The sequence below is a fragment of the Myxine glutinosa genome, chromosome 5 (assembly GCF_964187855.1).
Source record: "Myxine glutinosa chromosome 5, kmMyxGlut1.1, whole genome shotgun sequence".
Classification (NCBI taxonomy): domain Eukaryota; kingdom Metazoa; phylum Chordata; class Myxini; order Myxiniformes; family Myxinidae; genus Myxine; species Myxine glutinosa.
In genome coordinates, this window is record NC_136265.1 from 191052744 (window position 1) to 191070579 (window position 17836).

General features: G+C 45.4%; 1 protein-coding gene across 3 annotated transcripts in view; it reads right to left on the minus strand.

Annotated features, from left to right (window-relative positions):
* TKFC (triokinase and FMN cyclase) overlaps window positions 1-17537 on the minus strand; it is a 72086-nt gene extending 54549 nt beyond the window's left edge. For 2 of the 3 annotated variants that reach the window (XR_013623656.1, XM_078779292.1), the window contains exons 1-2: window positions 17392-17484; window positions 5025-6315 (exon numbers count right to left, since the gene is read on the minus strand). Coding sequence is in view for 2 of the 3 variants with exons in the window: in XM_078779292.1 (XP_078635418.1) it covers window positions 5025-6302 (1278 nt within the window). In the remaining variant the exon portion in view is untranslated. Of the gene's footprint in view, window positions 1-5024; window positions 6316-17391 lie in introns of all 3 variants that reach the window. The other variant, XM_068115200.2, reaches the window with a different exon arrangement.
* Window positions 17538-17836: the final 299 nt, after the last annotated feature.

Below are 17836 nucleotides of genomic sequence, written 5' to 3' on the forward strand. Positions count from 1 at the left end.
AGCCTCCCTCCCTGCTCTCTCTCCACTTATCATTGCAACAATAAACTCCTCCCTGTCTACAGGCATCGTCCCACCTTCCCTCAAAATTGCTGCTGTTACCCCCATTCTAAAAAAACCTGGTCTAAACCCTGACACCCTAAACAACTTCAGACCCATCTCCAACCTACCCTTTCTGTCAAAAGTTTTGGAACGCGCTGTAGCCACTCAACTCAAACATCATCTCTCTGCCAATAACCTGTATGAAACATTCCAATCCGGATTCCGGTCCAACCACAGCACTGAAACTGCTCTCCTCAAAATCACCAATGACCTTCTCCTCTCCTCTGACGCTGGCAACCTCAACATTCTCGTCCTCCTCGACCTCAGCGCTGCCTTTGACACCATCGATCACACTATCCTCCTCACCCGACTTGAATCCACCTTTAACGTTACCGGCACTGCCCTCTCTTGGATTAAATCATACCTCTCTGACAGATGCCAGTTCATCTCCATCAATAACTGCAAATCCCCCACTCCTCCCCTCCCCCAAGGTGTCCCCCAAGGTTCAGTTCTTGGCCCCCTCCTCTTCATCCTTTACCTGTCCCCGCTCGGTCACTTAATCCGCCGTCATGGTCTCCAATTCCACTGCTTCGCCGATGACATCTCGCTTTTCATCTCCACCAAGTCCGTCTCCACCGACACCCACTCTATCCTGACAAACTGCATCACTGAAATAAAATCCTGGCTTCAAATCAACTTCCTCAAGCTTAACTGTGATAAATCTGAAATAATCATCATTGGCCCAAAAACGCTCACAAAATCCACCCATAACTTTGCCCTCAACATCGACGGTATCCCAGTATCCACCTCCCCTCACATCCGGAATCTTGGCGTCATCTTTGACCAAACCCTTTCCTTCGACAAATACACTAAACAGATCACAAAGTCAGCCTTCTTTCACCTGAAAAACATTGCCCATCTCTGCTCATCCCTCTCCTCCACGGCTGCAGAAACCCTCATCCACGCCTTCATCACCTCCCGTCTGGACTACTGCAATAGCCTCCTCTATGGTTCACCCTCAAAAATCACCAATAAACTCCAATACATTCAGAACTCCGCTGCCCGTCTACTCACCCATTCCCGGACCCGTGACCACATCACCCCCGTCCTTTACAAGCTTCACTGGCTCCCCATCCCCCAGAGAATCCAGTACAAAATCCTCCTCTTGACATACAAAGCCCTCCATAACCTGGCCCCATCCTACCTGGCTGACCTCCTCTCCAGACACACTCCCACCCGCAACCTCCGCTCTGCTGGTACCAACCTCCTGACCCCCTCCATCCGGACCAAATTCAGATCCTGGGGGGACAGGGCCTTCTCCATCGCTGCTCCCACCCTCTGGAACTCACTACCTCACACCATCAGAGACTCCTCCTCACTCACCACATTCAAAACATCACTAAAGACCCACCTGTTCAACACTGCATTCAACATTCAACCCACAGCATTTAACCCCTGACTATCTCTTCTCCTTCTCCCTCCTTTTGCTTTAAATATTTCCCTATTGATTCTTGTCTTTTTGCAGTTGTTGTTTTCATGTATTGTTATGCATTATGTTTGCCACTCTGTCAAAGCGCCTTTGGGCTTCTGGAAAAGCGCTATACAAAATAAATGAATTATTATTATTATTATTATTAATGTTGATCATTGAAAGACCGCAAGAATCTTGAAAATAATTTTCACATACAAGTCAAATTTTATCATGAATTTTGCTAACTTTCCATTTTGTTATTGAAACAAAATGTTATTTTCCATTTTATTATTATCTGTTAATCTGTTATTAGTCTGTTATTATAGTTAAAGGATTGAGTGTGCTCCAAAAAAATATGTTTACGTCGGATTTGTGAGGCCAGAAGAATGGTGATCTGAAAGTTCAAACAATGATTAGAGACTTAAAGGCAAACTGTAACACAACCAATCACCCAAAATGAAGATTGGAATGAATCCCTCTGGTTTCACATCATCTTTACACCTCAATGAAAGTACATACATGGATTACATGATTCATCTCAAACAGGTTCCCATATGAGTTCATCTAATTTTCATGTTTAAACTGCCTCGGCAGCCTTGTGCGGCCTAATGGGGTGAAGGAGGATCATCCAATCATCATTCACGTTTGCAAATGCGTTGGCGGCCCCTTCCCATTTATGTCACATATCCAGTGCCCTCCATAAGTATTGGAACAGTGAAGTCAAATTTGTTATTATTGCTATATACTCAACAAATTTGGATTTGAGATCAAAAGATGAATATGAGGTAAGAGTACAGAAGGTCATCATTTATTTCTTGGTGTATATATATATATATATTATATATATATATATTTTACCATTGTAGAACAATAACAATTTTTATGTACAGTACCCTCACCCCCCATTTTAGGTAAGCATATGATATTTCAAAATGTTGCGGCTAACTTATGACGAAACAAGGTGGACGAGTTGGTCAGGCGACGAGAACAAGCCGGTTACATTTTGGTTCAGGTCCGAATCCAGATCTGGCCTAACAGTGGATACAAAACGTAAACTGTTCAGCCCAGCGGAGATAGAGTACGTTCTCTCCAGAGTGCCGTTCTAGTCAATGCCGTTTTACAGAGAAAAGAGTCACATATATGTGGTGTTTCTGCATGTTGTTTGACTTGTATTCATTTCCATATTTTCCATGTATATTCTCTTTGGAATCCAATTAAAATTATTTTCACAAACCATAGTATTCAGTGAGATATTGACACTAATTGATAACACCATGACATATTGATATCCTGAACACTCTTATGCACTACCTAATACTTGGAATGGTGAATGACATGCAAAGTCTAAATCCAGCAGAGTCCATTTCTTTGTCGGAAGAGGAGTTATAGACTCGCTTATCAGTATTATCAGAGGTGTTTTCATCCTCAATGTCATCAGGGCAATGTATAATCGACCGGAGTTTGGTTTCCCTCGAACCAAACAATCTCGAGAGTGCCGTCAACCATTTTCCAGCCATGTACTCCTGGCTCAAACTCTGGAGTGCCACATATAGTCAGGTTCACTGTGTATTTTCGTTGGTTTTTCTTGGAGATTTGCAAAACTATACTTTTTTGGAAACTTTATAGTATAACCAATCGGAAAAGTGATGTTTTCATTTGCATGGAAGGTTCCATGGCGGCCATCTTGGATTTTCAAAATGGCCGCGCTAAAAATTGATATTTCTCAATAGCTCGGCTTCTAGAACACCTAGGGTCTTGATTTTAACAGCTAAACCTACATTTTCAGGGGCAAGGAATCCAATCGTACCAAGTAAAATGGCATATACCCATCCCTAGACCAGTTACGGTCAGTTATGCCTTTTGTCCTACTATTTTTTCCATAGTTTGATATACATGTATCGTGTTTCCACTGTCCATTAGACCATTACACTTGTTACATCACTATTATGATGCCTGGTCCTATTATAAACTCCACACTAATCATAAGATGTGCAGTAATGTGATTGCAGTGCCACCTAGTGAGTGTAGTGACAACTACCGTTGCAACTGGTCCAGCGAGGACCATAGTACTGTATGTTTTGCCCATTGTCAATAATTGTGGCATTTTGGATTGTCGCAAGTTTAGCCACGTGGTCCTATGCCTGACATTGGTCTTTGGCGTAGGTTCATGCTCCCACACAGTAATGAATATATTGTTACGGACCGCGGATAAGATGTTGGTTTTGCCGAGCGGAGGCCCCGCGGCCCTAACAGTTACCCCGACTAACCCGATTCCCGAACGTTGGCCGGATCGCGCCACAGGTATTCAATATGGAAAAGACAAAAGCGACACGGATGTGAAGAAGAAGAAGAAGACGAAAAGGTTGGCAATACTACTAAATTTATTCCTATTATATACACGCTCAAAGTAACCAAGGAAGAAGGAAAGATAAGAAAATAATATACAGAAGAATTAGAGACAGTGCAATTATTACCTTATACAAGCTTAATTAAATACCCATGGACAAGACACACAGAACAAACTCACGTACACAAAAGGATGGAAAGGCAGGAGGTGGATGGCTGGAGGGAGAGGAAGGTCCAATGGTACTGCAGCACGATCGGCGCGTTTAACAGCCGCCGTTCCTTCGCGGCCCTGCTCCGGAACTGCCGTCAAGGCCCCAAGCTGCTATCGTTGCTGCTGTGGCTGCGGCTGCTCTGTGGACGTCGCGTGCTTTGCCAGGACTCGTCTGGTCCAACCACACAACTGAACAACGTGCTTGCTTCTTGCCCAACTCTCTTGCTTGGTCCAACTTTGGCGAGAAAGGCGACGAATAGCAGGCTTTGTGCTTCCCTGGATGATCTTTTGGCAGTCCTTGCGCGCGCGCTTTTATAGCACCTCCGGCGATCAAGCCGCCGGCCTTTAGGACACGCCCATTGGTGTGCTCACCTCGGCCCTGGTTGGTCGCGCGACCCTCTGGCTCCGCCCTTGATGACGACGGGCGGGCACGGCCTTCTTCCCTGACCCGAGCACATGTTCAATGGTGGTTTTGGAGGGGATGTAATTGGCAATCGAGGCTTGGCAATGACGAAAGGGGAAATGGAGGTTTTGGGAATGGGAATGAAGAATGAAGGGAATCTATCTTATTTCACTTAGTGCAATGGAGTGTCATCTTAATGGAAGACAAGGCCTTACCCTAATACACATAATAAAGATATAACTATCAACCAGGGGGAAATCTATGATTGGCTAACGTGTATGCTTTATGGAATTAACTATGGGAACGCCCTTTGACCTTTATACAACACTGGAGGCAGGAGGGTCCAGAATAAAGCAATATTGCACAACAATTTAATATACAATACAACTCAATAAAAAAACAATCCTCATATCCGCAACAATATACATTTGTTGAGACCCATGTAATGGTACAGCTAGCAAATAAATCAATGAAACAAGTGGCAGAATATCTGGTACCAGGCCTAGAAGTTGTGGCCTGAATGTTGCAGAATCACTGCTTGGATTGTACTTCACCTGTCTGGTGGACTTGAATCCATACATGATGTTTTGGCTCAATGTGAGTGCCATTCTGTCAACAACACTGGTCTTCGCTTCGGTCTCCAGCTCATCCACGGGCCCCACCATGATCCAGCGGATCATGGTGTATAGTTCAGCTGGAACATCATCGATGTTGCTAGACACTGGTATGGCACATTCTGGCTTGTCCTTCTTTGTGAAGTCTGCAATGCTCTTGCGTATCACCTGTGCTGATTTGTAGATGGCCTTCATGTTCTTCATGTCATCCTCTTCACTTGTGATAGCAGCATGGACCATGTCTTCCTCACATGCGTCTGGAGAGTAGAGGACGGCTGATTTCCTTCGATTCTTCTGTAGAACAGACTTAACGGTGGGCAGCTCAGTGAGGATCATTTCCTTCAGCCAGCGTCTAGTGAATGCAGGGTAATGGTGGTGGTCAAGGCCTTCTGCACCAAGCATGTTGACATAGGTGGTTTCAATATCGTCCATTGAGAGGTAAGCTTGGTTTTGAGTTTGAAAATCGATGAGGTTGATCAGCTCAATCAGACTTGCCCTTTGCAGCAAGTGCTCTTTGTCTGTACTTCTGGTAGTTTCATCTCGCACAACGTGGAACACATGTCTTGTCCAACATGGCTTGTGGTACCTCACGTCTATTGCGTGTGCATCAGTGGGTGAGATAGATGTGTTCAGCCTTGTTTTCAATGATGCATCGTCAGACATCTCCACAGCTTTTCTCAGTTGTTTACCAGCATTTTCAGTCCGAACTGTGAACAACTGCTGGTCATCATCCGTCTGACAGAAGAAGCACTGGTCCTTATCCAGTGGCACAGTGCAGGACCGTGTAAACGGCAATGAACATAATGAAGAACCAGAAGTTGGTGGACCTGAGTCATCCATCTCTGTGCTTCCTCTCTTCTGTCCACGTTTCTTTGGAATATATGACCCAGTAGACAGTTCATGATCTCTGCGGTCCCTTGCACGTTGTATCAGTTCTGTGTTTGTTGCACTGGCGTAGCAAGTGCGGTGCCAAACAGCCTTCTCTTGGCACAGTGTTTCTTTTGTGCTGTCTTTCAGTCGTATTTGCACTTGAACAAAGTTGCCATCTTTCAAGCTGGCTCTCTCTCTTATCACCCCCAAGAGACGATTGTAGGAGTCTATTCTGGGGTGTAACACCAAGGCTCCTTTCCCAGTATCACCAGACTGGCACAGCAAGCATAGCTCCCAGTTCATGGATTCCTCACACACGTGTTGACCAAGCTCACGTACCTCACTCATGATGGATTAAGACCTGCAAATACACAAAATCAAAACTACAGCTAGAAGGGTCATATGCAAATTAGAAGAGTCGCGAAATTCTTCCACGAGAATCTAAATGGATTCTCGCGCAGTGTCGCGAACTTCTAGGCCTGGTACCAGATATTCTGCCACTTGTTTCATTGATTTATTTGCTAGCTGTACCATTACATGGGTCTCAACAAATGTATATATTCATTACTGTGTGGGAGCATGAACCTACGCCAAAGACCAATGTCAGGCATAGGACCACGTGGCTAAACTTGCGACAATCCAAAATGCCACAATTATTGACAATGGGCAAAACATACAGTACTCTGGTCCTCGCTGGACCAGTTGCAACGGTAGTTGTCACTACACTCACTAGGTGGCACTGCAATCACATTACTGCACATCTTATGATTAGTGTGGAGTTTATAATAGGACCAGGCATCATAATAGTGATGTAACAAGTGCAATGGTCTAATGGACAGTGGAAACACGATACATGTATATCAAACTATGGAAAAAATAGTAGGACAAAAGGCATAACTGACCGTAACTGGTCTAGGGATGGGTATATGCCATTTTACTTGGTACGATTGGATTCCTTGCCCCTGAAAATGTAGGTTTAGTTGTTAAAATCAAGACCCTAGGTGTTCTAGAAGCCGAGCTATTGAGAAATATCAATTTTTAGCGCGGCCATTTTGAAAATCCAAGATGGCCGCCATGGAACCTTCCGTGCAAATGAAAACATCACTTTTCCGATTAGTTATACAATAAACTTTCCAGAAATGTATAGTTTTGCAAATCTCCAAAGAAAACCAACGAACTTAACAATCTGAACATAGTGAACCTGACTAATAGTCTAATCAGTTCATTGTTGTATTACAGTTGAACATACTTTTTCCAAGTTTGGTTGCAATGCCTTCGGCGGTTCACAAATTATCATGGCATGAAATACCTGCTATGGACATGCACGGACAGACACACAGACTCACACACGGATAACCTGAAAATATAACACGACGCACTGCAGAGGCATAAAAAAAACTATGGGATCCTTTAATGGAGGACAACAAGTCTTTGGGATCCATTAATCCCACCTGCAATGTGGAACTTTCAAAATGATGTAATCCACCCCAAAATGCTAGGTACGCATGCACAGAAACCCCAGTAAACAGCAACCTCTGGGGCACCATAAAGTATATCGTGTGTCTGGAATAAAAATTGTTACCCAAAATGGCTCACAAAGCTAAAAAAAAAATACTTGGAAAAGTACCTGGGAGAAAGGGCTCTGCGTCTGCACAACGAAAGGCAGAGAACTTTTCAGCTCACCGAATGGGAAGCTGCTCGTACTGCTAACTCCTGACCATGTGGGATGGTGCAACGCCCGAGTGGATGGAACGTGTGCTCAACAACAACAACAACAACAGGCATTTTAAGGCCATTTTCCCTGCAAGAGCGGGGGTTAGCCTTGCGATCCCCATGACAATCTTCTCCATTTTGCCCTATTTTCTGCATCTCCCCTTGTTAACCCCCTTGCCCGCATTTCTTCTTCGACCATCTTCAGCCAAGTCTTTATCGGTCTTCCCCGTCCTCTACTTCCTTCTACATTCATTTCCATCACTCTTCTCAACCAGTCACTTTCATCCTTCCTCAACACATGACCAAACCATCACAACCTGTTTCTCTTCACAGCATCAATCACAGGCTCTATTCCCATCATCTTTTGCAATTCATCATTTGTCTTCCTCTCTCTCAACGATACTCCACACATCCACCGAACCATTCACATTTCCACCCTTTCCAGCCTTCGTTGCTGCTCTACGTTCATTACCCATGTCTCGCTCCCATAAATCATAACACTTCTCACACATGCAGCATACACCTTTCCCTTCAGCTTCAACGACACTCTCCTCCTCGTCAGCACGCCACTCAGTTCCCGAAACTTCTTCCATGCACATCTCACTCCAGCAACCGTTGCCGAGTCTGATCCACCTTCTCCATTCAGCATGTCTCCTAGGTAACATGTTTTCACACCTTCCAGCTTCACGCCGTCTCCAAGATCCAACTCAACATTTCCTCCATCTTCAGCTCCCTCTGTGCACACTTTACACTTGAATGTAGCTGCCACACTGGTTAATGAACCTCTCAAACCACTACATTTTTGATGAAACCACTCAGCGCACATTGTACATTGAATGGAATTCACTCCGACACCATTCCTGCACACAGCACACGGCCACTTCCCAGTTCTTTCCGCCTCACCACATGCTTTACCACTTGCCATCACCTTCGTTTGTCCGATATTCACCTTCAGACCTTTTGTCTCCATACATTCCTTCCACTTGTTCATCTTCTCCTTCAGTCCATCCATACTTTCTGCAATCAACACCAGATCATCTGCATACAACAACTCCCACGGTAAACCCTCCTTCACGTTCCGAGCCAGCACCTCCATCACAGCCACAAATAGTAGTGGACTTAGTACCGACGCCTGATGACTCCCACCTTCACCTCAAACTCACCATTGTTCCCGTCCTTCGTCCTTACAGCTGTGCGCGCTCTTTTGTACATTGCCATCACTACTCTGATCAACCATTCCTCCACTCCTAACTTCTTCAATGCCCATGTCACTACTTCACGTGGAACCCGATCGAATGCTATCTCCAGATCAACAAACCCAAGAAACAACTTCTTCCTCTTCTCCATGTACTTCTCCTGCAACTGGCTCACAATAAAAAGCGCATCTGTCGTTCCTCTTCCTGGCATAAATCCAAACTGCATCTCGTCAATCTTCACTTTCTTCCTTATCCTCCTCTCCAACACCCTTTCCAATACCTTCATTCAATGCTCCAATAACTTTGTCGCTCGATACGAGCCACAGTCCAGAGGGTCACCTTTCCCCTTGTATAGAGGGGCGAGGGTACTCAGTTCCCAATCCACTGGAATGCGGCCTTCTTTCACCACCAGATTGCAGATCTCTGTCATTCTCTTCACACACCAATTTTCCGCTGCCTTCGACATATCTCCCACAACTCCCGTCGGCCCTCCCACTTTTCTATTCTTCATTGCTTTTGCATTGCATTGCATTCATTGCATTGCTTGCATTCATTGCTTTGCATTCATTGCATTGCTTCATTGCTTCATTGCGTCGGCCTCGTACCGAGCGATAAAGTTATTGGGGCATGGAATGAAGGTATTGGAAAGGGTGTTGGAGAGGAGGATAAGGAAGAAAGTGAAGATTGACGAGATGCAGTTTGGATTTATACCAGGAAGAGGAACGACAGACGCACTTTTTATTGTGAGCCAGTTGCAGGAGAAGTACATGGAGAAGAGGAAGAAGTTGTTTCTTGGGTTTGTTGATCTGGAGAAAGCATTCGATAGGGTTCCACGCAAAGTATTGACATGGGCATTGAGGAAGTTAGGAGTGGAAGAATGGTTGATCAGAGTAGTGATGGCAATGTACAAAAGAGCGCGTACAGCTGCAAGGACGAAGGACGGGAACAGTGGTGAGTTTGAGGTGAAGGTGGGAGTGCATCAGGGGTCGGTACTAAGTCCACTACTATTTGTAGCTGTGATGGACGTGCTGGCTCAGAACGTAAAGGAGGGTTTACCGTGGGAGTTGTTGTATGCAGATGATCTGGTGTTGATTGCGGAAAGTATGGATGGACTGAAGGAAAAGATGAACAAGTGGAAGGAATGTATGGAGACAAAAGGTCTGAAGGTGAATATCGGAAAGACGAAGGTGATGGCAAGTGGTAAAGCATGTGGTGAGGTGGAAAGAACTGGGAAGTGGCCCTGTGCTGTGTGTAGAAAGGGTGTCGGAGTGAACTCCATTCAATGTACAATGTGCGCTGAGTGGGTTCATCAAAAATGTAGTGGCCTGAGAGTCATTAACCATTGTGGCAGCTACATTCAAATGTAAGGTGTGCACAGAGGGAGCTGCAGATGGAGGAAATGTTGAGTTGGATCTTGGAGACGGCGTGAAGCTGGAAGGTGTGAAAACATTTTGCTACCTCGGAGACATGCTGAATGGAGAAGGTGGATCAGACTCGGCAACGGTTGCTAGAGTGAGATGTGCATGGAAGAAGTTTTGGGAACTGAGTGGCGTGCTGATGATGAGGGGAGTGTCGTTGAAGCTGAAGGGAAAGGTGTATGCTGCATGTGTGAGAAGTGTTATGATTTATGGGAGCGAGACATGGGTAATGAACGTAGAGCAGCAACGTAGGTTGGAAAGGGTGGAAATGCGAATGGTTCGACGGATGTGCAGAGTATCGTTGAGAGAGAGGAAGACAAATGATGAATTGTGAAAGATGATGGGAATAGAGCTTGTGATTGATGCTGTGAAGAGGAACAGGTTGAGATGGTTTGGTCATGTGTTGAGGAAGGATGAAAGTGACTGGTTGAGAAGAGTGATGGCAATGAATGTAGAAGGAAGTAGAGGACGGGGAAGACCGAGAAAGACTTGGCTAAAGATGGTGGAAGAAGAAATGCGGGCAAGGGGGTTAACAAGGAGAGATGCAGAAAATAGGGCAAAATGGAGAAGATTGTCATGGGGACCGCAAGGCGAACCCCCGCTCTAGAAGGGAAAATGGCCTTTAAAATGCATGTTGTTGTTGTTGTATTGCTTTCATCGCTTCCTCAACTTCCTTCTCGGTTATCTTCTCTGCCGGTCCTAAAACTGGGTTACTCTCCATGTTGCCATCCCATTAATTCTCTGCATTAAACAGTATTTCCATATATCTCTTCCATCTTCCTTTAATTCCATCTGGGTCCACAACGATTTGTCTAACTTCATCCTTCAAGCAACTCACCCCCATCACATCACAACTCTCTTTCGCTATCTGCTTTGCAATCCTGAATACCGCTCTCTGACCCTCTTCCAAATCCAAGCGATCTCCGAACATTTTCTTACCTCTTTCTTTGCAGCCTTCTTGGCTGCCTTATAACTTTCATGCTCTGCCTTTTCTCCCCGCATACCCTTCACCTTCTGCCACTCCTTGAACTTCTTCCTCTTCTCGTCAATCTTCTTTCCAACTTCATCATCCCACCACCATGTTTCGAGTGCCTCGGTGGTCCTTTTCTCCATCCACATACCTCACCAACGGCTCCCAACAGACTATCTTTCATTGACATTCAACCACTTTCAAGCTCCACCACATCATCCTCTACCATACTCAGCCTCTCTTTTAATGCCTCCCTCACTGTCACCTCTTTCAACCTCCACACCTTCATTCTCGGTTGGTACTTCACCCACCAAGCTCTCCTCGCACCTTTCACCCTTACGTCGCAGACAACCAAGTGGTGCTGTGAAACAACCTCCTCCCCCGGGATCACCTTTGTGTCCCGGAGGTGCCCTCTACCTCGCCTACGCACCAGCAGGTAGTCAACGGTTGTCGTCGACCCACCCGACGTGTATGTAACAAGCTTATTATCCTCTTTCTGGAACTGAGTATTACAAATCAACAAATCAGCTCCATCAGCAAACTCCAAAATCCTTTCACCTTCTCCATTTCTCACACCATATCCGTAACCCCCATGAACTCCCTCAAAACCGTCCATACTCCTTCCCACATGTCCATTTAGGTCTCCTCCTACCACAACAACTTCCTCATCTTTCACGTTTTCCATCAGCTTCTCTATTGCACACCAGAACTTGTCCTTCTCTTCATCGCTCTGACCAACCTGCGGAGCATATCCCAAGATTACGTTCACCAAGAGCTTTCCAATCATCATTTTCACCATCATCAACCTTTCACTCACTGAAGTCACACTCACCACACTGTCTACAAACTCCTCAGAAAACAGGACATCAACACCATTCACGCCTTCTGGGCACCCTTGCCACACAAACTTGTATTTCTGTCCCTGCCTACCCTTCACCATTCTCACACCACTTCCCTTCCATCTCGTCTCCTGCACACAACATATGAACACTCTTCTTCTGACCAATACTTCCACCACTTCTCCTGATCTCCCTGTCATTGTCCCTACATTCCATGTCCCAAACCTCAGAAACCGATCTCCATGTCGGGCATCAGATGTTTCGTCGTCATAAATAGAGTGATTTCCACCCTTGCTTTGATCGAGTTCCCCACCTTTAGTTTTGACGAGAGGGAGTGGGGTCCCCCACGGGGTACTTCGGGCTGTACCCTGCCCAGATGTAGTTGTAATTGTCATGGTTCTCTTTTTGAGGCAATGTTTTTATGGCCGGATGCTCTTCCTGACGCCAACCCATTTAGTCGCCTCTTACGACATGCAGGGATACGGTGTACCTATTCTAAACCGGGGTACACACCAGGGAACCGGCGTGCTCCAAAAACCCCCAATAAATTGTTTCCAGCGAATGGACCGTGTATCTGGATTAGGTGCTTCTCAACACCGATGGGAAGGAATATCTGTGGCTTATGAACGTAAAGCAAGTTTATAATGTTGGGGAGAGGGGAGGTTGACAAAATTACATTATGAATGGATGGAAAATGCGGCCGGCGTTCCAAAAAGTCTGGTTTCTTCAGGCACGGGTTGCACGTTGTTTTTGGATGGCCTCGACTTGTACAGACAGGAAATGTTACGAACCCGACACCTCTCAACCACGGATATTTCTTGTATTCTCTCTATTTATGCGAGTCCGATTTTCTGCGATGGTGCACCACCTTGAAATTGCCACTCTTTCATCTAAATGATGAAAAATTGTGTTTAGACGACGATTTGAATTCAATTTTGCGCAAGCAACGGCAGGATAAAAGTGCCCGGCGAGCAGAACCGAATCACAGAATACCAGAAGTCAAAAGGCCTTGTTAAGCATTGATACGTCGTTTTGAAAATGCCGTATTACCGGCCATATTCTTACCATAGGTATGTACGAGTACCATGCAAAGGAAACAGATACGCTGCTGGAAAGTGGAAACATCTATCTTTTCAATACGCAAAACTGATTATCCAATATTGAGAAAGGAAACTCAAGTGAGGGAATGGGTGCTAGTAATATGTTGTGGCAACACTTGATGCAAACCTTGTGCGGCGACGATTCCTTTTATTGTGCTGGTTGATAATGATGTTTAAACCAGGAGGTGATGATGATGGTTTAAACAAGGACAAAACTAGAACGGCACTCAGTAGAGAGCATATCTCCGCCTAGTTAGCCATATCACTCAATGGTGAAGAATCACTTCAAAAATTATACTAACTGGATCCGGATCTTCATCAAAACAAAATTGAATTGATTCTTCCTCGTCACATACCCAACCGATCCACCAAGTTTCGTCCAAATCCATCCATAACTTTTTGAGATATCCTGCTATGTATCGTTTTTGGCCCGATCTCCCAATGGTGAAGAATCACTTTAAAAATTAAATAATTCTCATATCCGAATCCATATTCAGATCTCCACCAAAATCGAATCGAATTGTCCTTGTCAAACACCCAAACGGTCCACCAAGTTTCATCCAAATCCGTCCACAACATTTTGAGATATCCTGCTATGTATCGTTTTTGGCCCTATCTCTCAATGGTGAAGAATCACTTAAAATATTCTCGTAGCCGGATCCGAATCTTCACCAAAATCGAATCATTTGGTCCTCGTCACATACGCTACATCTCTGCAAAATTTCGTCCGATTCCGTCCACAACTTTGTGAGATATTTTGTTCACAAACGGACAGACAAACGGGCAGACAGACAGACAGGGGTGAAAACAGAACCTCCATCCACCTTTGGTGACGGAGGTAATAAATCTTAGACCCCCCTTTACACAGGGCTGCGACCTTTGTGCCACCTTTGAACGACCAAAAAATGGCCAGGACGCTCAATGGTCGCCTTAACCCAGAAAATCCTGTTTCTATGTAACTGCTCCAGCGATCCTTGTGCCTCCCTTGAACCACCAAAAATGCAATTTTCGGGCATTTTCATGGCGATCTACGAGCGACCTGTGCGTCCACTGCACCACCTGCCTGCTTCCCCTGTGCAACCTACGGCAACCAACGCGATTAGAAGCTACATAGGCGACCCCCGAGCAATGTTTGGGCAACCATTGAGCCTCCGCTGTGCCATCATCGGCGACCAAAGGCAACTAACGGCGACCACTCGGCGACCATGCAGCCATGCTTCTGCCTCCTAGGCGACCCTTGAGCATTGTTTGGGCGACCCCTGGCGACTGCTGGGCAACCTGGAGTGCCTGGGTATATATATGCCCTGATTCTGGCGCTTTTCCATCAGTTTCATCCTAGCTGCCAAAGTGAGAACATCTCCAGAAGATAAAGATTTTGGGATGAACAACCAACTCCTCTTGCATACTGCCATCTTACAAGGTCACCAAGCACTGCTGGTGAACCAGATGGCCATTGCTGTCCTTAGAGGAAGGATGAACAGGCACAGAAGAAGGAGACCACGAACCTGGTGGGTCCACCCCTGGCTGACACAACAGAGAAGGTTACAATTCGGGGACTACAGCCAACTGATGCAAGAACTGCGGCTAGAAGATGAAGGGTCCTTCTACAATATTACTTTCGAATGGAGCCAGCGATGTTCGATGAACACCTCCAAAGGGTTGGCCCAAGAATTACGAAACAAAATACCAATTGGAGATTGCCTAGACGTGTCCTGAGAGACATAAGCTTGCCTAGACGTGTCCTGAGACTTTTATACCATACTTTAAGCACTGTGACATCTTTGCCCATCTCGCCAGCCTTCTGCTGCCACAGGGATTCCTTCCTCTGTTGATTCTTATATTGGGTCATCCTTTCATCATACATCTCGGTATGCTCTCTGAACCATTCCACTATGGACTCCTCTTCTTCTATTGTGAGGTTTGGTGAAACCTTTTCCTTTCTTTTCCTCTTCTTACAGGAGGGTTGTAGGGCACTTGTGGCCTGTTGATCACCATCACCTTGGCCATCAACATGGGTATCTTCATCCCATTCACCTTGGTCTTGAGGACCTTTATTCTCTTGACTTGGGGCAGCATGCGCTCCACCATCAGGTCCACCACCTTGGCCAGCAGGGACCTCTTCTTGGCGATCACCATGGCCAGCAGGACCTTCTTCTTCAGTAGTCCTGGCACCTCTGTGGTTCTTTGCCCTTGGTCTTGTGCACTTCTTGGGAGGCATGATGTCTTGTGCCTGTTGAGTCTGGAGACTTTCCTGAGTCGAGTTGTTCACCATTCACTGCAAACACAATGAACCACTGCAGGTACCAGCCCTCTATTTATAGGCAGGCTGAGGAGGCACGACAGGTGGCTCAAAGGAGGCAGAAGGGAGGCAAAAGCTTTGCCATGGTGGCTCAAGGGTTGCGGTGGTCGCCGAATGGAGGGACAGCGGTCGCCACAGTCATCGTTCAATGCACGCTATTGGTCGCCCAAAGGAGGCACAATGGAGGCACAAGCATCGCCCAGATTGACAGGAAAATTTGCAGCAGAACACATCTATTACCTGGTGACTATTGGGCGACCACTGTGCCTCCATTCTGCAACGACGGCAATGCTTGTGCCTCCCTTCTGCCTCCTTTGAGCCACCTTTGAGCAACCAACCTCCTCGGCGACCTTTGTGCGACTGTTTTGAACATGTTCAAAAATTTACGGCGACCATGGCGTTGTCTGACCCTCCTGTGTACCACCTTTGAACGACCTAGGCAACCATTCTGCCTCCTTTGAGCCTCCAACGGCGACCTGGCAAATTTTATGGTCGCACAAGGGAGGCACAAAGGTCGCCATCCTGTGTAAAGGCCCCATTACTCACATTTAAGATGCAACGACGTGTTGTAAATGAAGTCCGGTTGATGATTAATCCTTCGCGTCGTCTCTCAAGCGATTGATGGTGAAGAAGGAAGATTTTATTTGTGCCAAGCCACCGCAGCCTCAAAAATGGCGCGGAATGCAAAATGGAGAGTGTGTTTGTTCGTCGTTGTCGTGGTTGTTCAGCCAAAGAAACGAAATCCACATCACTCAATGGTCTTGATGGTGTAGAACAAAAGTCACTGAAATATTTATGTGTTCAGTGACTTGTGAATAAAATGAGTCATGCTCGGAAAAGCACGCTTCTCCCAAGGTGTCTCAGTCCTTGCTCCTCCACATCCGCTGCACCGATTGGTTCTCTGAAAGGACTCCACTGATTGGCTAATGTTCACATGCTGGCTTTCTTACTGATATGAGCAAAATATAAAGAAACATTATTGAGTCACTACACCCAGGATTACACACACAGATGTCAGGCCAACGTTAGGATGCAAGCTGCGAAACCTCAAATTCCAGTCTGATGAGCAATTTTCAAACTTCGTAAAACACATCTTTAAAAGGTACCCAGTCGGCAAGTGACAAGGCCTCTTTTAGCCTCTGGTTTATGTCCTGTGCTTTCAGTTTCGTTTTAGTTCAGTTTCAGCTCCACCTTAACCCCCAACACTTAACACAATCAAACAAATCGAAGAAACACATCAAACAAGGAAACAGTGGAGGAACTGCAAAAACAAGTAGGGCTTGTAATATGATAATTTAGGCGGTGTATTGATACGACGTGCTGCTTTCATGGCTCTACATTCCAGCCATTAGCTTTATTGCACTTCTATCAAAGCAATGCATTAGGAAATATAACACTAACAGCCAAATGAGCTGAAGAGTAAAGAATAATATAAATTTCGCTATTTATATTACATCGCGGTTGAGTGGCATACCTAGATTCTCGTAGATCTGGGAACATTCAATGAAATAACGAAGAGTCAAAAGTTTTAATGTTTGAGGGTTTTAGTTCGTGGGACGAGGTTCTCGTACTGTACAGTTTAATTTCAATTCTTACTACAAGTTTAAATAAACGCGCAATCGAAGTACAGTAGGCCTATCAATATCAATATCATGCTCCACGTTCGAAACAATACTGTACTGTACCGACTACTGTACAGCTCGGTTTTAATATCAAGTTGCACTGAACATAATATGCAGACTGGGATCAACACACGACTAGAGTCTTGCACCCTGTGACGTGAAACGTACAAACAAAAGTTCAATGTAATACACACCAACCTATCCCAGTCCCACATGCTTACCCATCAGTTTATAGTCAATTTGGATTAACTAGTTCCCAACGAGTAACCCGCCAACAAACCTGCATAACGCAAAGCCTCGTCCAATTCCAAATGTCCCCGTCCTTTCTTCTTGTTTTCTGCACTAATTATTTCCTCCATTATTATCCTCTTTGACTTCACTCTAGTTACTGCTATTTTCAAATAGTCGAAAGAACGAGAACCTGAACAAACATTGGAGAGGTGTTTGTATTATTTATGCTGTTAATAGGAAGAAACCAGTATCGATAATAAATTCATATATACACCTCAACACATTGGTCATTAGAAATGTTCACTGCGCGAGTGACACTACCATAACATACGTTCGTTAAAATGTAGCGAGGGAAAAGAAACCGGAAAGTAGCCAGAGGGACCATGTGTGGAAGGTATCGTGGATTCGTGATCATTACTCTGACTGATACCTGAGACTAATGTTTGTGTAATGGAGATCCGACAACAACCCAAAGCAAAAACAATCGTCCGAAG